The 20,787-nt window shown below is 40.8% G+C and overlaps 1 protein-coding gene across 6 annotated transcripts in view; it reads left to right on the top strand.

Moving 5' to 3' along the window:
* vti1a (vesicle transport through interaction with t-SNAREs 1A) overlaps positions 1–20,787 on the top strand; it is an 87,300-nt gene that overhangs the window by 47,403 nt on the left and 19,110 nt on the right. For 3 of the 6 annotated variants that reach the window (XM_057025511.1, XM_057025483.1, XM_057025489.1), the window contains 2 exons: positions 9,802–9,872; positions 12,317–12,378. In XM_057025511.1, the coding sequence (XP_056881491.1) occupies positions 9,802–9,872; positions 12,317–12,378 (133 nt within the window). Of the gene's footprint in view, positions 1–9,801; positions 9,873–12,316; positions 12,390–17,664; positions 18,043–20,787 lie in introns of those variants that run through there. The other 3 variants (XM_057025506.1, XM_057025520.1, XM_057025498.1) reach the window with 2 other exon arrangements.

Raw genomic sequence — 20,787 nt, 5'->3', positions numbered from 1 at the left:
TGGAGTATAAATGCTATTAGTATTTAAAAGGATTTTCTGTCTAACCTCTGCTTTCTACTTTCTCATAAATCCAAAGTTTACATCCTCAAAAGTTTGAGACTTTGTCCTTTATCTCTCCCTGCATGAGGACAAGCCTCTCTGCCATTTCCTTTTTTCCAGGAAACCATCACAGCATTAATATACCTCCCAGGTACAAAGCGTTGATGAGTCCCTGTCTCCTTAGGCTGACACTTATATCACCAAAGGTCTAAGCACACAGGGTGAGAGACACTGAGGGGTGGAAAGAAGAGGGGGGAGAAGCTGCATGCATATCCATCCAACGGATGTGGCGGAATTGTTAAGCAGTCTTGGCTGCCCTCTCGTTAGCCTCTGAGATGCCTGGTGACAGAGGTGAAGTAGCTGAAGTTGCGGTGGGGTGAGAGGGGGAAGGCTGGCGCCCCTAAGGGTACCGTGCCATGGTCGTGCCTGGCCAGGACACGGTGCCACTGTCTCCCAACCCTCCACTGTTAACATACCTTGTGCCCCCAGCCACTGCAGGAAGAGTCTGCCTCACATCTGTCTCAATTACAATGAGGGAACTGAGAATGCAAAGGCTGAAATGGATCTTCTCCTCCCTCGGATCCCGATGATCTTGAAAATGAAAGGAAGTGAAATTCCCCTTTTATTTTACATGGAGAAATTTACCAAACCTGCATAAGTGCAAAAATATCAGATTAATTTCAAATGGCTCTCGACCTTGATTCTTTTATTCCAGACTATCAGTCTACAGCATGATACTGTATTTCATATCCTGAATTTCTGTAAGGCTTCTTTGAAATCATTTAAAGAAGAATTGCTAGAATTGCCATCCTTTGATTGTTAAATAAGAAAAGACAGTATTCTTATTATCGGGAGTTGTCTTCAATCATCGTTTCTCATCAAAATGAATTACACTTGTTATGATCTACATAACACTCGGGATTAATCTCAGTAAATGGTTCATTTTTGTCTTTTAGTAGAAAAAAAACAGCTCCACAGCTTAAGATGCAGTTTTTCTGTCAACAATATTTTGGAAGCTTTGCACATAATTTTCTTTTTCAAAGATGTTTCTCCTCATATCCATGAGGTTGCTTCACTTCTAAATGAACTGTTGGGATTCCCACAAAACACTACAAGTAGTCTAGTTGAATTCTTTTAAGTTTTCTCCAACCTGGGTAACTGAAAACATTCACCATACCAAATAATTTAAGTTTATTGTGCTTTTGTGTTTATTTGTTGTCTGCTGTCTGTGGTGAGTTCACTGCTCCTACCGCACCGTTCCTACTAATGTTGTGCTCACTGCATATGTGACAGCTTGGCTGCGGTCTTATGCCCAGAATCGTATCTTTTCCTATAGACCTGCTATTTGCTGTTTGTGTATGTTAATTTGTTTCAGTGTGGCAGAACTGAAAACCCAAATGATGTGTTCTTTGACATAGATTTGTGTATTAGTATCATTTGTGCACAGTTTGTACTGAAGGATGTGAAACCATGAAGGGATTAGAGGATGCGCTCTCTCACTATAGGGTGTTGTAGCAACGTATGCTGCTGCTGTTCCTGTCAGTCATGGCGGTTGCATACATCATCGTCCGCCTGGATAGAAAAATGACACGTGGCCAAAAAAGACCCGATGTGAAAGAAGTCCCCCCTTCTTTGTGGTCCACCTGTCTCAGCAACACTGTGGCAAGATCAGCTTTGGCAGATGGCCTACATTATTCATGAGAGGAACATAAAATCTATCTAAGGTTGTGTTATTACAGACTTGATGATTCCCTCTGTGTGTCTTTTTTTTTTCCCCTGTGTTGAAGCGGGCCACATCATCATGCTGTAAGAATCCACGGGGAGCCTCGCCAATCACAGAAACTCTCCCCTACCCTATTGTCACCTTCATTGGCAAACTTCAAAACAACAAAAAAGCAATTTTGTTCTGCAGCAACAGTGACGCTGTGTATTGTTCAGTAATAGATTAAAAGCAAATGACTTGCTTTAAAAGGGGGAATCCAAGACAAAAGGGAGCGACAGGCAGGAAAATATTAAAATAGGACCAGCTTCTCAGTGAGACAATTGAGTTATAATATGTCCTTTATGAATAATTAATTTGATGGTGGTGAGGTCCCTTAGAAGGTAGATTAAATTAGTTCTGCCATGTCTGAAAATGTAGATATGCTTCATTAGCGAGGGAGACAGTGGCAGACATATGTGTTTTACTTTTCGATGAGGAACGGGAGACAACCTTGTCACGTCACCAGTGCTGCACCATGTTATATTGTGTTTGTGTCACACTTCTTCAGGAATTTAGCCTGCTTGTTGAAGAACATTGATTTTAAGTGTCTTCCCTATGGATCTAGGATTTTGTTTTTTGGCACTTTGAGTGGCCAAGTTGACACCCACTATGCATTGTTCTATTTGCACAAGAGCCAGATTTTAAAATTCTTGTCTATAATTTAGGCAAAAACAAACAAGTATTAAATAACTTTTCAAGTCGTGCGTGTTCAGACTTGAAATTGAATCGTATTCTTCTCCCTTTAACTCAGCTTCTGTTAAGTTAGGAACTGAATGTGTCACTCTTTTGAGTCCCCTCGTATTCTCCTTCTAAAAGGAGGGTTATTTCCTTGTACAAGAGCAGGAAAGTGTGATGCATCATTGAACACTTGAGTGAAGCACAAAATATGTTCTGTTGCTTTTGTGCTGTCACACTCAGTATTACAGTGGAATCAAACGATGAGGCTTTAATTCCCCTGTCAGAAGAAAACTGTATAAAAAAGTCTCGCTTTTAGTAATTTTAGCATTTCTCTTGATGTAAGGATTACAGAAATGTGTTTCAAGATTATGCTGAATTATTGTATTGTTTATTATTTTGCACTAATTATACATTGTAAATGTACATTATCTGAGTTTTATGATAGACAAACGACATGTCCAAGGTGTATTACGGACTATTGTCGAGTGACTGATGAACATCACTTAGTAATAAGCAGCAGTTAAAATGGATTGATGAATGGATGGAACTTTCTTTCTGCAAGTCTTTTCAGTTAGGGATGAAAAAGAAGACAGAACATACCTGCTATGTTAAATGGTAGCAATAACCTGGCTTCCATTAAGAGACTGAACTGACTGCACTTGTGCAACCTGCCTTTCACTGAACTGCTTCAACAAGCTTTTTTGACCCTTTTTGGGAACCTTTCCTCAGCTCATGAGTATTAATGAAGTTGAAGTTTGAGGGAAAAAATCTTTAAGTATTTCCAACTGTCAGATCCTGTCAGTGCAACCACTTCTAATGGCCCACGCCTTCCTTCCATTCAGGCTAATGTTTGATGTCTCTCTTTCATGGCCTCCTTTTTTTCCCATTGCTAAATTGCTGCTGACAGTCCTGTGTCCCCACAGATTGTTTGTTTGTTTTCGAGCATGCTTGTTTTACATATCATCGACGTAAACGGGGATTCGTTTAGCGCGCCGCTAATGGGGGAAGGAAGGGAGTGGACCATTGCTTTCTTATGTTCAAATAGGATGTGATCACGAGTCACGCGGCAATCTGTTGTAGCGCTGTAAGTGCTAAAGAACATGTAGGACTTTTGAGAATCTCCAAAGCGATGCCAAATCTTTTCTAAAACTAGCACAGATTTTTTCAGATGTCTGAACGACTTGACAGGAAACAGCTGGGCTGGAGCAGTTGGACTGTGAAAGGCGCCACGTCCTCATCGTTTTAAACAGGCATACTGATCAAGCCTCGATCAAGACAGACTCCTTTGTGCCTGCTTCACTCAATGTTTTTCTCGGCTCTAACTCACAAACAATAGGGGCCCATTGGGGGCAAATCCAACAAAAGAAATTTGAGTTATTTTATTTATTTAGCAGTAAAAAAACGTATTATCAGCAGGTGCTGAAGTGCTAAATATTCCTAGCACACCAACAACAAAATTGAGGGAGTCTCCCAACAGGGGTTGTCAAAACATGCAAATGAGCTTGACTCCAAGTCCGATTTTGACAAACATAATTAAGGTGTTCCAATTCAGGACTTGTTAATAAAAAAGGCACTAAGCATCCCCCTTTACTAATCGTAAAGCCTTTAAGCGTTGCTTAAATGTGTGTGTGTGTGGGGGGGGTTGTGTTTTCTCCCCCTCATCTCTGAGTTTATTGGATAATGAACTGTTGTAGAGCGTTAGATCTCCTTTTGCAGTCTTTCGCAGAGTTTGAGGAGATAGGCAGGGATGAGCTGCCCGAGGTGTGGTGTTGTACAGATAATTAAAAGGCAAGAAATTTGTGTTTCGCTCTTTGATCTGCCTGTCAATGTTCTGATTAAAGACGTAAAAAGGCTTTAATCAACAGTAATGCGATGATTAGTGCTCCTAAACTGTTGAAAACGCACGTCAAGTTCTCGCTCCCTTTTCTCCGCCCTCCATATAGATATGCCTGAGTCCATTTCTGACAAACTTTTTTGGCTGAATTAAGCAGTGGATGCTAACTCAAATGTGCCTGATTTGAACTAACTGACCCTGTTCTCTACATTTAGTCTTCGTCAACCTTTCAGGATAAATTGGCTCTTCAAGGTTCAACTGATCTTAGAAAGGACCATGACAACATGTCATATTTCCATGTCGCTGTGGTTGTGATAAAATTAGAAAGGTTGCATTCTAGAGTACTTAATAATTTACTTTATTTGTTATGCTGTGCTTGCATAAAATATTTAAATTTAAATGTTGAAAGTTATTTGTTTGGTTGTGTTTTTTTAATTCATGCACTACTTTTTAAGTCAAAAAGTGCCGAGCACAAATGTGTGACACAAATGTCAACACCATGAATAATGCATACATAGATTAACTCGTTCCAATGTGACTTTCAATTTCAGGTTTTTTTTGGTTTGCTTTGTTTTGGTTTGGTTTTTTTGCTTTGTGCTTCATACATTTTTTTTTTTTTTTAACAATTTTAAAAGTTTAATCAACACATTAAAACATCTTTTTCCCAGCACTGGAAATGGAATTAATAGGCCTGCACTGATTGACCAGTCAGGATACACATAGAATAGGTGCATGGTCTGACCAGTCATCTGTTGAAATTCCTTTTTTTAATTGAAGTCCTGTGAAAAATAGCTCCTGCCCACATATTGTTGCATGTGGGGCAATCACAGCAAGAACCCAAGTCCATTAGTTTTCATTTGGATGCTTCAGTAAGACTGCTTGATTAAATCCAGGCAATTTTCTCACAGGAACCCTCACTTACCCCTCATGCTTGTCAGCCCCCTGCCACCAGCGGGGTTGTCGTTCAGGTTAATTTAATCTGGTTTGTTAGAAACGTTAACACAATAGCTTTGTGGTCAACTAGATTCCCCGGCACAGTCTAACAGCTTGCTGTATTTTATTATGGCATAACTTTGCATATGAATGCCCTCGGACATTTGACAGTATTAGAAAATACATTTACAGTAAATGGTGCATTTACATTTTTTTTTCTAACCAAAGGCAATCTAACATAAGAGTGTCTGCAGCTGTGTCTACGGGGACATGTAGGTAGGGGTAATTTCATAAATGTAAAACAAACTATTCCTTTCCAAGCCTCATCAATTCTCATTGAATGAATGTGAAAAGGGCTTTGCTGTTAAAAGACATGTAACTCTGGTGATCTGAAAATTTGACTTTGAGGCTGAGGTGAAGGGAAAAGAGGAGGGGGAGCTGAATAGAAGGAAAATGTGCCTTTCAATTCTCTCCACCCCAGCATAGCTTTAAACAAATGTTTCTATTACCAGCTGCTCTCCTACAGGCCCGGTCATTTATACCCATTAAAGTTGCGTCTTATCACCCATAAGACACCCTTGCGTCTCTCTGTCCACCAATTGTCTATAATCAGCCATTTAAAATGGCATCGGAAATTTCTTTTGCGCTTTGCTTCGGTCTGACAGACAGGCAAACGCACTGGGAGGAGGAGGGACTGGTGAGCCGAGCGGGATATTTTCTATGGAATGATGAATAGGCCAAGTTGAGTGTCTGACTAACAGAGATCTGTCTTAATCAGAAGTGATTTGTCAGAACAGGAGCTCTGCGGGGTCAGGGCGCAGGCGATGAATAATACAGAGCCTGGCGGTGTGAAGAAAGGCCCCAGAAATCCACCCTGACTGCCCAACGCTGCTCATGCACATGCATAGGGACGAAGCAATGCATGGGCTAAGGCTTCCCGGACTGTTGTAGGCAGGTTTCTCCTTGTCCAGAATAGTGCTTTGTTCTCGCAATATTTCAAGTGCTTTCAATTCTACAAGTTCTCCGCACCAAGGCTACTTTTAAAATGCATTACGGAGTGAGACAAGGACACTAAACACACGATTCAGTGGGTAAAAAAGTAATTTTTCTCAGACAAACAAAACATGCAGTAGAAGCTTATAGTCTTCCCTCCTGTAACACTGCAAAGCTCCAAGATTCATGCCACCATGACTGAGCACAGTGCATTTCCTCATTTAACTTTATTCGCTTGAGAATCACGGGTAGGTGGTGTCTATTGTTCCTCTGCTGTTTTGGAGTGTGTGGCTCATGTGAGCGTAAGTTTATGGTCTCAACTGATTAAAACTACCTGCACTGAGCCTCAGAGCACTACACTGTTGGGCCTTGTACCCTCTCAGGGTATAGAGCTGACAGGCAAGCTTAGGAGAAGGAAAAGGTCCCCACAACATTGGCTAACCACAAGCTGTAAATGCATTTAAAAACATCTTCATGTAGGTTTCTTATTTAATTGCTTTTAAAGATGAAATTGACAAGGTTTGCAGACTTCACACTTGGACTGAGATTACATTTCTAGGGTTTCTCTGGCTTCAACCAGATTTACACATCTCAACACTGTAGCTTTACTCTCTTCTATTTTGGAGGTAAAGGCGAAAAGAGAGAATAGAAACGTAGGGGTTCGTGTAGGAACAAGTATAATTAGTAAAATCACCTTTTTGTCATTAAATCTACCCAGGAAAGTGTTTCCTGTATGCATCTGGTCATTTACTTGATGGAAAATACTATGAGTATTCTCTCCACTGAGTCAGATGGTCACAAGAGAGTTCCCCTCTGTTACTCTATTAAAGACTTTTGTAGTCACAAACTTGGGCAACAACTGTAAATCTCTCCCATATCAGCAGCGGCTAGAGCTTTTGTCTTCTTCAAAGTAGATACATCTTTGTAGCTTTGTAGCCTGTCCTGCTTATTTTGCTTCTTAGAAATGTGCTCAGTCAGCTATACACAGATTAATAGTGTATATCATCCATTTTCTAAAGACTGATTGGCTTATTTGTTCTAATTATTACAATAATACTGGAAACATTATCTTAATTATCCAGCAAATATATTTAGCTTCCATATTATCATATTGGCAAATGCTCAGGTATCAAGCTTGGATGAACACTGGAGATGGATTATGTTGTGTCAATAATGTGCCTAATTCTTCATCCAGACATTATTTCACCTCTCAATCAAATTTATGCCTTCAACTTACCTATACTAATTCTTTTCTACAGTTACATTAGCGAAAAGAGTTAAATTAAGGCTCTCTGCAGCTGGTATGAGTGTAATGTAATGGAATAATGGGCTTGTTAAATGGGCCTTGGGGGATGGGAATCTTTAACAAGTGAGTCAGAGCAAGGCCTCTGGGCCAGGGTTATTTAAATTGTTAATAGCTGTTTAAACAGGAGGGGAATATTTTATACACTAACGAGCAACAAGTCCAGGCATTAGCCATGAATTAGTTCTTCTTGTCTGCATCATATTTTTATTATATATTTATTGTAAAAATATGTATAAATATTACAATATTCCAGTTTCCATTTATATAACCCCAAATTACTAATGGGCAACAGTGGTTTAGATAGGCGGTGACAGTTTTAAGGTGGAATTATTGATAATAATTAAATGGCATATTACATCAATGTACTCTTTTATTTGAAAAGCCTAATATTCTTACAGACTTTTGATGATGTTTAACCACAGAAAAACAAGCCAAACATGCTTTCACACAAATTAAGCAATATATTTATATTTTACTCAGAGCCTTGGACAGTTAGATTAAAATGAGATGTATGGAAATGTGGATACACACCAGTGAATGAGTAATGCACAGGAAATATACACAATAAACATGATAAACACCATCAATTTCCCTGGGGGGGTGGGAGGGTTTGTGGTTGTTGCATACACGTCTAATGGGTCATTGCAGAACAGGAAATTATGAAAGGGACAATGAGAAATTTGGGGGGATTGGAGACACTTTAATGGCCGCACAGCAAAGTAAAGTGCTTATTTTAACAAGCTACAATGAAACTTTTCGGTCAGAAGTTATTGTGTCTGCAGTTTTGTGTTTTGTTTTACTCCTCATTTACATAAAATCCTAGATTATTGGCCTCAGGTTTGTTTACCGGTGTAGGAATAACCGTGCTGAAGTTGCCACGACGAAGAAAATATTTACATTTTAGAGTTTACATCTGGTACTGTTGCACAAATCGTGGGATTGTGGCTTTTTTCTGATGGAAAGAGAAATAGAAGTCACGTGCTGTCTTTATCACCGCGATTGTCAGGTAATCCAGTGGATTTATCTTCCCCATCCAGTTTTGCAATTTAACAAATTGCATTGTAGTTTGGCCAAGTTTTGAGCTATCTTTTTTAACCTGTTACACATTTTTAATGATGCCCTCGGTATCAGAAAAGCTGTGCTGCTGCTCCTGAAGCCCTTTTCATGCTCATTTATTTAAAAAAAAAAAGAAAGAAAGAAAGAATACCATAGTCCTGACAGAGATTGATAGATATGCTTATTTGTCTCTTCAACAGAAGACTTCCTCTACAACTGCCTTCCTGTTTTCACTATTGTTCATCTCCAGTGGGGACAGGGGAGGCCTTGTATCTTTATGGTTATTAATACCCACACTCAGTCTTTTAATCTGCCCTATTTGTCACAAGTGACTGTCTGACTGCACTGTTTAATCTGGGTATCCTTCAATCTGTCTGGTCCCAGATTAGAAATTAATGAAGGCAGGAAGAGAGACATTTGAGTCAGTTATTGTGTAGAAGGGCATAAAAGACGGGATGAATTGAAGACGCATGTCATTCTGTTCAGAGCGCTTTATTTTTTTTCCTCCACTTTTGCCTGATCCTCTTCCTCTGTCTCCCTCCATCTCTCTCTCTCTCTCTTCTCTTGTTTAGCTGCCAGATGTAGCCCATTTTTCCACTGCTCCCCCCAAACAGGCGCTCAGCACGTGGGCCCTTTGGTGTGCGGCACCTGTGTAGTGTAATACAGTCAGCAACTGTGTTGTTTATTCCGGATTTGTTTGGTGCGCTTGAAAGCCTGTCTTTGATCCATGCAAAGATTCTTCACTTCTTTTCCTTTTTTCTCCCCCCATGATTCACCATCTACCTCTCTTATTTTTAAACATTAAGGGTGGAGCAGTATGGCTACAGTGATAGAACCAGTAGGTTATTTTAAGGGGGAGCTGGGGGGCCTCATTTGGTTTATCTTATTTTCTTTTCCCGTCCTCAACCCATGGGACAAGAAAATGACAGTGACCACTGACAAGCTTGTCAGGTGCCTTGTCAGGGTTTTTTTTTTTTATAACCATGCTAAATGTGTTTACAACAACTGACAAGAGGCATTTTTTTTAGAAATGGCTTAACGAATAATGCCTTGGCCAACTGGACGCTGCTGGCAGAAATGATAACTTTTTTCACCCATAGTAGCTTTTATAAGGTTTTGAAAACACTTACTGTAAAGTTCAACTTTAGGTTAAGATCATTTCTGTCCGACGTGCCTCTCATTACAGTGCTTCTATTACAGAGCAAGTGGGTCAAGAGATCCTGACCAACCTGCACACTGACCGTGAGAAGATCCAGAGAGCCAGAGAGAGGGTGAGTGCAACAAATGCCACGTTTACTCCCTCGTCTGTCTGCTCTAACAAGTGTCTGTGAGAATGTAATGATGTTAGCAGTGTGAATTAGTGTTGACAGAGTTCACCTCTGTCTGGTTTCCTCACACACATGCCTTATATACAGTATGTGCAGTTTCCTATTTTTGACAGTTATGTAACAGTTATCTCAGAGCAAATATCATATTTGAATTGTGGGATTGGTTTTTCAGCCTAAATGTCCAGTTTAATTAAAATGTTGAGCTTACTGCGCCCTATGTAGTCAGTGTTAGCTTGTTTTCCCCACCTGCTCCATCACTCCGTACTACTTTCCCTCGGATTCCCTCTCCCCTCAACCCCATCTTCATCCAACCATACCGACAGGTAGGCAGACACAGGGAAAAAATGAAAGCAAACATAGGAAGGGGTCTCAGCACTGGCGGTATCCTCAACGCAGAATGCTTAAAGACCCCAACATGGCAGTGGGCCTTGCACAGGCGATTTCAAAGAAAATCAAACGTCTCCTTTCAAAATGGTCTTCAACGTCTACTGAGAAAACCTTCTCCCTCTTTTTGGCATTTACTTTCCCTTTCTGTTCTCCCATGAGTGTTCTTTAGTGAATTCCCCCCCACACACACACACGCACACGCACATTGTCAGCATTTAAAGGCAGCAGATGGGACCAAAACAAAATTCATGACGTAAAGACATGACAAGGCTGGTCAGCGTCTTCTTTTTACACTTCCCAGACAAATAAGACGAAGTGATCATAGTTTACATCAATGCTAGTGTGAAACACTCACGCAAATACATGTACCCACAAAAACATCGGTTAACACTGTAAATCAGTGGTACCAAATTCCTGTTTTCTGGGGAGGATAGAGGCTATTCTGTACTCAAATGGTTAATGCGTTCCCCCAGATGAATAATTCTTCATCTCAAATTAATAAAACATGCACCAGCATCCCCAAAGCCCCTGATCTTTGCATGCTTTATGCATTAATCTGTAGCCACACATTAGGGAACTATGAATTTAAAAAAAGAAAAAGGGTGCCTTACTACTTATCCTTAACTAATCATTCTAACCACAAGAAGAGCCAATAGTTTTCCATTCTTCAAGGACTAATTTGTAGTTTTCATCTTCAAACTGATGTTTTTTCCTGTTTTCTGTAACCCATAAATAGAAAGCTTATGGATCAGATCAGATTGAACTGCACTAAAATATGGGGAATTTTAGGTAAAAGGATGAAATATTAGTTTAGGTGAGGCAGTGAAAATGAAAGGAAAGAAGAACTGATTCATATATATTTTGGGAGAACATGTGAAGCATCTGGGGAGATGAATCTGTGGGTAGAATCAAGCATCAGACAATTGTAGGACTTGTTGTCTTTGCCAGAGGGCCCAAACCCCAGGTCCCCCAACTCCAACCCTTCAGCACTTGTATCCTTGGCTCTCACAACCTGCATCACACCAACCTGGCTGCCAGAGGGGAGGAAAAAAGGATAGAGGGAGAGAAAGGAAGTAAAGACAGAATGGGAAGAGATGCTAGACAACAGCGAAGGGAGATGACTACAAGATGATCTGGGCCAAAGAGGAATAAAGATAGAATGATTTAAGAGGAAGCTTTGAAAGTACAGTACACTATAAAGATAGAAACATACGTCTGAGCAGTTTTATGGGGGAACAATCTTGACTATCCAAGAAAGGTGTGAAGCTGAATGGTGTAAGATTCCTCTTCACACTCACTCATTGTCTATTTAGAAAAGCAGCTACAGTTAGAAGACACTGGTACACACTGATAGCTCCTCTCCTCAGTGAAGTGTTAGCATTTCCCCCCACCCCCACCCAGGTTGTGTCCCAGTAAATGTACAAACACCTCACAAGAGGCTGTAGGAAGGCCAAAAAGGATAACATGAGCCAAGTCGGGCCTTTTTAAACACGACAATTATTAATTACCGGTTGTGTGTGTAACTAGGTGTGTTTAAAACATTTGTTTGAAGTATTTTAGAATTGAAAGGTTTAATTGACTCTAACTATCCGTATACCTCTAGTTTAGAGAAATCTGTTAAAATTATAAGGCTGAGTTACACAGTGAAACGATGTTTTGTAGCAGTGTGAAAGGAGTTTCCAACGTTGGATGAAAACATTAGTTACTTTAAAGCAGGTAAAACAAGGCTGCACAAAGATAATAACTATAATATCTCTATTGCTGTAACCTTCCTTCTTCTAATGTGTGTGTTTATTGGCAGCAGATTCCGCCTCCATTATTCTCCTATTCCGATCTACAGCGTGTCCATTATGTGCTTTAATCATATGTTTTCTGTCTCCATTACTAATATAATGAGGCAGTTGTTTTGTGTAGGCAGGGCATTGCATCAGAAAATATTTTTTACACTCTTATGAATTTTCTTGAGTTAACCTGCTTGCCTAATCTCACCCTCCCCCCAGCTGAGAGAAACAGACGCCAACCTGGGCAAGAGTTCCCGCATCCTCACTGGCATGCTGAGAAGGTAAGACACAGGTAGGGACACTGTTTCCGCACCTCTCTGTGTGTATTGTGTCCTAACTGTTTTTCTTTATGTCACCCTCCTTTGAAACAGGTCATAATTAGTTCAAATTGATCCACCAATTCTTTTTAATTGCCTAATACTGCATCATCACTTGCTGTAGATCACAAAAATTAATAGATAAATTAATTAGTGAGCCTGTGATGGCCAAAAAAATGTTGTTTTGGGTTTTTCTTTCTGTAAAAATGGTCCATTTATCATTTGGAGTTATTTTATTTTTGAGCAGTTGATTTTCCCCCTTTAATGAGAGTGGCTTTAAATTAAATTTGAATTATAATTGAATTGTTCAGGTGTATTGTCTGTAGGTATTACAACATTGCAACAGTGTAAGTGTACTTCTATTGCAAGTGTACTGTAGTTCTATTGTAATCCCCTTAAGGTTAGTGGGTAGGCTGAGAAAGACCAAGCGTGAACTGTATATATCTCTGTACATCTCTTCATTGTCTTTTTTTCCCACCCATAAAAAATCTTCTTCAATTTCCTGCTACTTCAAGCAAAAGGCAGTTCCTCGCAATCATGCGAATACAGGCATTCGCACGCAGATCCTTCAATAGTGCATTGTCTTCTGCAGCCACCATCTAACGCACATGCACATTGTCAGCGCACACATACACAAACACACACACACGGTAATGTCTTGTCACATCTCCATTTCATAAAGTGCCTGTGTGCCTAACCCTGAACCATAACGGTTTTGTTTCTCGTGCTTGCTTTCTTGTTTTTTCTTCTTCTTCCCATCGCCCACTGTGGATTTTGATTAAGAGTAATATGTAAATGACACCGACTAAATGTAAAATCCGGGGGCCAGGAAGGAAGTGCCAATTGAAATAGATGCTTCAGTGCCCGTAGACAATTTGGAGGGCGGCTCAGAGTGCGGTCAGCACTTACTAGAGAGGGAAGGCCTGAGAAGGGCTGTGACGCCGACTGTAACCAATATTTCTGCATATGTCTCCATTTTGTCAAGCCTGATTATGGGAAGAGGAGAAAGACTGCAGGGGTAGTGGGTGCGGGGGGGTCAGCTTGCATGACGTGTCACCCGAAGCTGTCCAGAAATCATTCATCATTCCCTCCTCCTCCTTCCCTCTCTCCTTCCCTCCTCCCGCTCTGGTGCTGAAGTAAATAACACACTTATTTAAATATTATCATATTAATGTTAAAGTTCAGCTGTCACCTAATGGGGAGACTTAATCAGATGTAGCATTTAAAGAGGCGAGCTGCCACATCCCCCGCCTCCCAACTCTCCAGCCCCCTCTTTTGACATGTTTCTTCTTCTCTGGTTAGCACCCGCTCAAATCAGGATTTATGAGGCCTTCGGTGAGAGGGGCCTGGCTCCAAGCATCTCACAGTACCACCCGCCTTTCTGCTTGATGGGAGCAGCACGTACATGCCAAACAAAAAGTCCTTCATTTTGTCTCTTTGTGTTTTATAGTAGATTTTTTTTGTTGTGAAGATGTGGGCTGGAAAAAACGAATCAGAACTCATTTATACCCAGAGATACAGAACTGATTGCAAAATGTTCTGGTCTATTCAACAGTATCTCTCCCAAACACTCCCTATAGACAGTTTTCTTTTTTTATTTTAGTATTTGCTCCTCCAGTTTTGCTTGATTAATTACATGCTTGTGACATGTCAGTTTCTTTAAAATATATTCAAAGTTGGGGATGGCTTGTGCCTCCAAAGGTGACCGTCACTAAAAGGAGCAAATTCTTTGCTCCTGTTAGCTAAACAAGCATTTTTTTATTCCTTATGAGCAGAAACATAGTGTTTTTAATTTGAAGAATTATTTGGCACTGGCATAGTAAAAATATACAGGGTTTGCCTTATAAAATGCTTTGGTCTTGACCAGGTCAAATGTACAAATGCCATCCACATTCACTTTATTGTTCTTGAAACTCTTAAAACTTTTCTAGAATGTATTTTGTGTTGGATGTAACCCCAGTAGAGAGACACTTAGACACTCATTAAGCTAGCTGTCAGGGTTCAAGAAAGCCAATTAACTTCCAGGCTCTCTGAGTAACACTCAAATTAAGAGACATTGAGAGAGAAAAAACACATATCTCAAATAGCTGTTGCTTTGTTTGAAAATGAATCTGTGCTAATGTCTGTGAAACTCATCACTGTCATTCAGGGTAATTGGTATTAATCAGGGTCTCGAGGTGATGTTGATCATCAGGGTTGAGGTTGATAACTAGTCTCATCCTCACAGCCAATATTTCATTTCAGCTGTGTTCATCTAGTTAGTGGATGTCACTTGTACTGTTGGTCATCCAGTGTCTTTATTTTTTGTTCATCTTTGACTCACATTTGTGAACACTTTTTGGTTTTAATTAAGACATCACACACATTTAATCATCGTCGTCACAATAGCTCTCATATGTTTTTTAATCTTAAGTGTTACTTAATTAGGTTTTTATTATGGTTGACTTTAAACTCAAGGCCTTATATTTTAAGACCAATGGACAAATGGCCAATTCATTTTTAGAAAATGTGCCCTATGACTGTTGCAACAGTCTTCCCGGTTTTAGAAGGAACATTGTAAACATCTCACTCTTCATAGTAAGAGAAGTCAGGAATTGGATGCAGCTCCAGACCCAGTTTTGACCAATAGGGCTCTAGGCAGCATCATGGAAGGAGGGGGCATAGTGAAGGGCAATGAAGTGGGAGGGCGAGGTGGTGGTGTGTGGGGGGGTGAGTATGTATATTTTGAAGCTGTGGGGTTGTCTGCTCTCACTGGCAACTGATCCCACATGCAGGTGGTCGACTCAGTCGCCAGGCAGATCAAAAAGTCAAGGCCCCGGGTGGACCTCCCTTTGAAATGGGAATGGGGCCTAGATATCAGACAGAAAACATAAGCAAGCTCCCAGCCACAGAACAGCTCCATATTCATGGCTAAGACTGGCAGTAGAGATGGGCAGGCAGGATGGACAGTGCCTCAGCCTTCAGAAGAAGACTCATTTATACTCTGGACACTGATTAAGAGATCAGCCCATAAACCCCACTGAGGTTGATGCACCCCCACTCTTATCTAGATGCTGAGCATCTTCCCTGATGTGTGTCACAATAAGCCATTTTAACGCCATAGCTAACAACATTTCTCTGATTTTACACTGATATATGAGAAATATTTCAAGAAAACATTGCGGAGAAAACTAAAAACTGTTGTTTCTGTGGTATTGCTGCTGTTTTTCAAGTGAACAATTGCATTATTTTTATGATCATTATATATGTGTAGTTCATCATTGCTTGAAGGAAAATCAAAAGTTTAAGTCTGGCTGTGTAGTTCACAGGAAACCATTTTTGCCTTTTGATAGGCAGCACAAACCCAAATATAAGCATTTTAACGAGACAAAGGACTCCAGTGCGTGACCTCGGAAAAGCATATGAGGAAAAACTTTGATTCCCAAAGAGCTCCAAGTTTTGCCCATCTTCTGTTTTATTGGCAAATATATACTCTGTCTTTCTTTCTACTCATCTGTGGAATATTAACTACTGGGATATGTAGGTCACATAATTAATGGAATTCAGCTCTACCAGTGAGCTGTGAGGGTTGGGTGTCTTAGGGTCTTCTTAAAGTCCTGATAAGGAGTAGAACAAGAAAATTACCAGATTAGGTTGGTAGGTGGTATTGTTTTTTTGTGTTGCCTTTTTTATGATGTGTTGAGGTAAATTTAATCCAGTCATTCCAGTGATGCAATTTTGCTTTGTAGACGATGCATCATTCTTCATCATTTCTTTAGCATGTGTGTGTTCAACCTGTGTGACACAGTTTAGGAATGCCCCATTTGTTCCTTCTATTTTGTATTAAAGCTCATCAGAGTAGCCCTAGCTGAGCTTCATTTCTCCTCTCCCGTGAGTGGCAGTTCAGTCCCAGTAGATCCGTCCCTCTGATCTCTTCATGTTGCTACCACGATAATTCCATGTGCTACATTAAAACACGTTCCCTTTGCTTTGCAATTTGTTCAGCCTGGCATCATTACCACCCCGCTCAACCCCTCACTGAAGCATTCCTCTGGTCAGTCCCATCCCTGGCCTTTTCTGCCCCTCTACAGTAGCATTCTGTTCATTTTGTGTCCAGTCTGGGTTTGTTTTGGCAAAAGAGCAAAGGGCAAAGCGTGATTCCTCCAGTGCAACCCTTAGGTAAAGTTACATTCGAGCAGAGCACAGGTGTTGTGAGTATGTGCATGCATTAAGATAGCATATTGGCCTACTTTGTTGCATTTGTCCTGTCTCCTGTCCATTTTAATTGAGCAAGAATAGCAAAGAATGTGTTTTCAACACAAATGAAAGCAGCTAACCTGCAGATTGCTTTAAGATTGATGTGATAGGTTTGGATTGCCAGGTTCTTTATTATTTAGCCATGGTGACCATGTTATGAAGTTGACCAGTATATCTCTTAATGCTCCTTTAGGAGAGATTTTTAATAAGCTTTCAGTGAGACCTCTTTCACTGTTTTTTGTGTGTTCCAATACCAGATAAGTGTCTTTTTGCACATACATTTTATTGTTTCTCTGTGTTTGGCTACAGGCTGCTGCTGGGACAGTGACAGGGTGCACCTCAGCCTCATTACTCACTGCTCCTGAGCCAAACAAGCACCACTGCCACCTCTCCCCCTTTTCCTTTATCTATCACTTTTTCTCTTTTCCTCCATCTTGCCTGTTAGAGAGTGCTGATGGAATGTTTTTTCAGAAAGGGAAAGATGCACACAAACACACCCATGCCTGTGCTGTTGAGTTACCGGTTGTTGACAAGAGCAAGATGTGTTGTTTTATATAAGGGATGCATTTGTCTGTTGAGGATTGGCTCGCTCAACTGACTGCCAAAATCCCCCTTTTTCCCCTTAAAATCTGCCCTTCTTTCTGCCATGTAGCCAATATGAAGGTCTGTTTCTTTGCCAGTTTCTTTGAATTCGGATAATTGTCAAACATCTTAGTAAAGTAGTAAAGACCCTTCCATTTTTGAAAGTAAAAAACATGCAAAATCATGTTGGGATCTGCCTTTGAAGCCATACCAATATTTAAGTAGATACGTTTCAGCATGACATGAGAAAAAATGCTTCGGCAAAATTACCTGTTTCCAGTCTGTGAGTAACGTCAAACCTGACAATAGCAACACTTCCAACTGCTCTGGGGTCAGTTCACCGCAACACTGAGGTCGCACTTGGTTCAACCTTTTTCATACCATCTGAGTTTGTAGAACTTCCTTTTCCTCCCTCTCCTTTAACCCTGACAGATTCTGACGAGATGACTGGAGATCAGTGGGTGCTCTCATCCCTTGAAGTGGCTCCAGGTGTCACTCCAAGGGTACCCACCCTGTTTGATCTGCTGTCGAGTGCCTGTCGGGCCACGGATCTCTCTGATTTCCTGGTCAGAGGGAAAACAGGCTCTCCTGTCCAAAAGTTCCACTGCTGTTTATGGGTGACAACAGGAACGATGGATTGACAGCCATAGAGCCAACCATAACCAACTGAGGATGAACAGTTTGCCCTATTTATTTCCTCGCACATGTTTAGCAGCTGTAAGGAACATTCATAATGTACAAACTCCCGTATTAAATGACTCGTGATGCTGGAATTTGGAATGGTGAACTGAATAAAGAGTTCTCTTCTCAGCCCTTTTCTGAGTAAGTGATCAAGGGATTTGATTAGCGTGGTATTACAGGATCACTTTATTTTGTACAACCAGTTCGAATCCTAATATCATTTTGTTATACTCTGCACGTTCCCCTCAGGGGGGCATTGCCTAGAACTGATCTTGATTTGATGTGCTTGGCCCGAGGAGTCCAACCCACATATAGGAAACATAATACACATCATATGGAACCAAGCCTTTTTTTTACTGATCATGCTGTGGGCCTTGTCTTAAAGAGAAAAAAACAAAGCGACCTCTCCAGCATCTTCAGATGTCGCCCAAACGAGGTCTCCCGTGCTAAGTCAGGAGCCTTGAAAACAAAAAGGACAGATGAAACAAAATGGACGAAAGGAGGTGCAACACTCTATCTTCCCAGTAAACATACGCTTGTGTCCTGCTTGCCTTTCATTTTATGATATCAGTCACATTTTCCCCCACCCACTGGGAGCTCCTGTAGAAATTACAGGTGAGCTCTCAGTCTGTGGCAAGGCCTGTCTTTCGTATGGCGGGAGCGAAGAGGGGACGGGGGGTTTAGGGGGAAGAAAAACTGAGAAGATGAGGAAAAACAGAGATTCTTGCTTTGCAGTAGTGCTGTGTTGTTTGTGGCACTCTTTTCTTTGTGTGTCTGGCGATAACTTATTCAGCACAGGGCCATTCATCCAGGGGTTGAGCGCGGGCGTCCGTCAAGACGGAAAATAATGAGGCGACAGCACTGCAGAGGATGCCTTTCTCTCCCCTGCCTCCCCCCTTCTGCTAGTCCTCCTCCCGCTTTTCTATCTCCTCTTCCTTCTAGCCTCCCATTATCAGCCGATTTAAATAGATAATAGGGAGGCTTCTTCTGGACATTTTTAAGCAATTAGAATTTATCGCATTGTCTCTTATCTGGTTGTTGTTCCCTCCCAGTAAGGGATTGTGCATGCCTCTCTGCATGCAGCCAAGAATGCATGCAACAGCTACCTGAAATAATGGGGAATGCTAATACTTAAGTCGGGCTGAAAATATATATCAAAATATTTTCCGTCAGGTGTAATTACACCCAGAATCTTTGAGTCCAAGGTGGAGATTTCATTGGTTCCATGCATGGATAAATGAACCCAGACTGAACCCAGACTCAGATTTTGAGTGTATATTCAAGGGCATGGACATTTAAAATCCCCAAAAATATGACTCAAGATAAAGACCTTTATGTTATCATCAATAGTGTCCCTGGCCTCCAGTGACTGACTCCATTTTCATCCCGGTTATTTAGAATTTGAAGACTTATGTGTCAAGAAAGCATGCCAGTTGTCTCAGACACATTTGCGTCAGGGTGGATGGTTTAGTGTGGTGTTTGCTGTTATTGTTGTGGCTTCTCTGATCTCTTTCTGGCAGCATGCAAAAGCTTAAAATATTTACAAATGCTGAGTTGTGACTCATTTTTTTATTTCCTTTTAATATATCTTCTCACCCATCAATCTCTTACTGTGCGCCTGTACATCCACATCTCATACTGGCAGAGCCACCAGGATGGCGCAATGAAACAAAGGCAGTACAATGTTGCCATGTTGATGGCATAAAAGATCTCCTTTATCACAACGGGCAAAACTGTAAAGAAAGACCACTTATTTTCAAGTAAGTGACAAGGTTTGTGAGACAAGACAGCATTCACAAGTGAGATACTGTAAAGTCAAATGTGAGACCAGCTCACAAGTGGTTTAATACTTATTTCTGTCCTTTAAGCTATAAGACAAAACTACCTAAATATTTTTTTGGGATGTTATCCGTTATATGTTAATTAAATGAAAAGCACCCCCAGTCTTTTTTCTTTTTTTTCCTCAACTATTCTGCTCTGTCTTAATTTCATAAAAGTCTCACATACCAGCTAAAAGGTAGGTCTGGCAACAAGGGACCAGATTAAAACCCATACAAGACAATTTTATTTGAGGGGGGAAGGCCAAGCTAATAGTTACCTACTTTCTTGTTAAAATGGTGTTTAAAACTTGGTGTTGCTATTTGAAAAGTTAAAATACTGCCTTATCATGCCGAGGTTTAGATATTGCAAGTGAACAAAACAGAGGCATGTCTGTAATTTAAATAAGCAGGCGTTAAGAATGGCACAGCCATAACCACAGAGATGTGTTGTATGCTTTTGTGTAGCTCTAGACAATTTAATCATGGCACTAAACACACCAAAACAGTATTTCTGTGTGCGTCAGTGTACACAGCCAGTTTGTTACACAGGTTGATTGTCACTACAATTTAGCCTGTACCACCCTTGTCCCAGTGGAACATTCCAAGGAAAGCAGAGTTGGAAATTGAATTCTTACCCCTCTGACCTAATCCTATTTGGTGATGTTGAAACGGCCGTTTTTAATTACCAGCGCCTCAAACCATCATCTGTTGTTGCCAGATTCTGAAGGAATGAGTCAGGACAAAGCAGAGTCATGCCACAAAAGCCTTGATCAGTGGGGAAAGACCGATGTCCGCCGAGTCCATTTTGAGCTCAGGAGCCATTGGAGGTTTTCTTGATGTTATGTAATTAACGTGCGCTCCTGTTTGGCAGACTGTCTCTCTGCTCAAGATTTCCAGTCATTGAATTCATTGTTTAAAAAAGGGGCAAAAAAAATCCAAGCAGGAATGTTTCTAAGGTATGAGCACACACTCACACCTTGATGCTGATGATGTAATTATTTTAGAAACTGACCCCCTGATGACGCACACGCGTACAGGTTTAGTCCGCTTAAAT

This window comes from Takifugu flavidus, chromosome 1 (assembly GCF_003711565.1).
Source record: "Takifugu flavidus isolate HTHZ2018 chromosome 1, ASM371156v2, whole genome shotgun sequence".
Classification (NCBI taxonomy): domain Eukaryota; kingdom Metazoa; phylum Chordata; class Actinopteri; order Tetraodontiformes; family Tetraodontidae; genus Takifugu; species Takifugu flavidus.
This window is presented reverse-complemented; position numbering and strand designations above follow the sequence as displayed.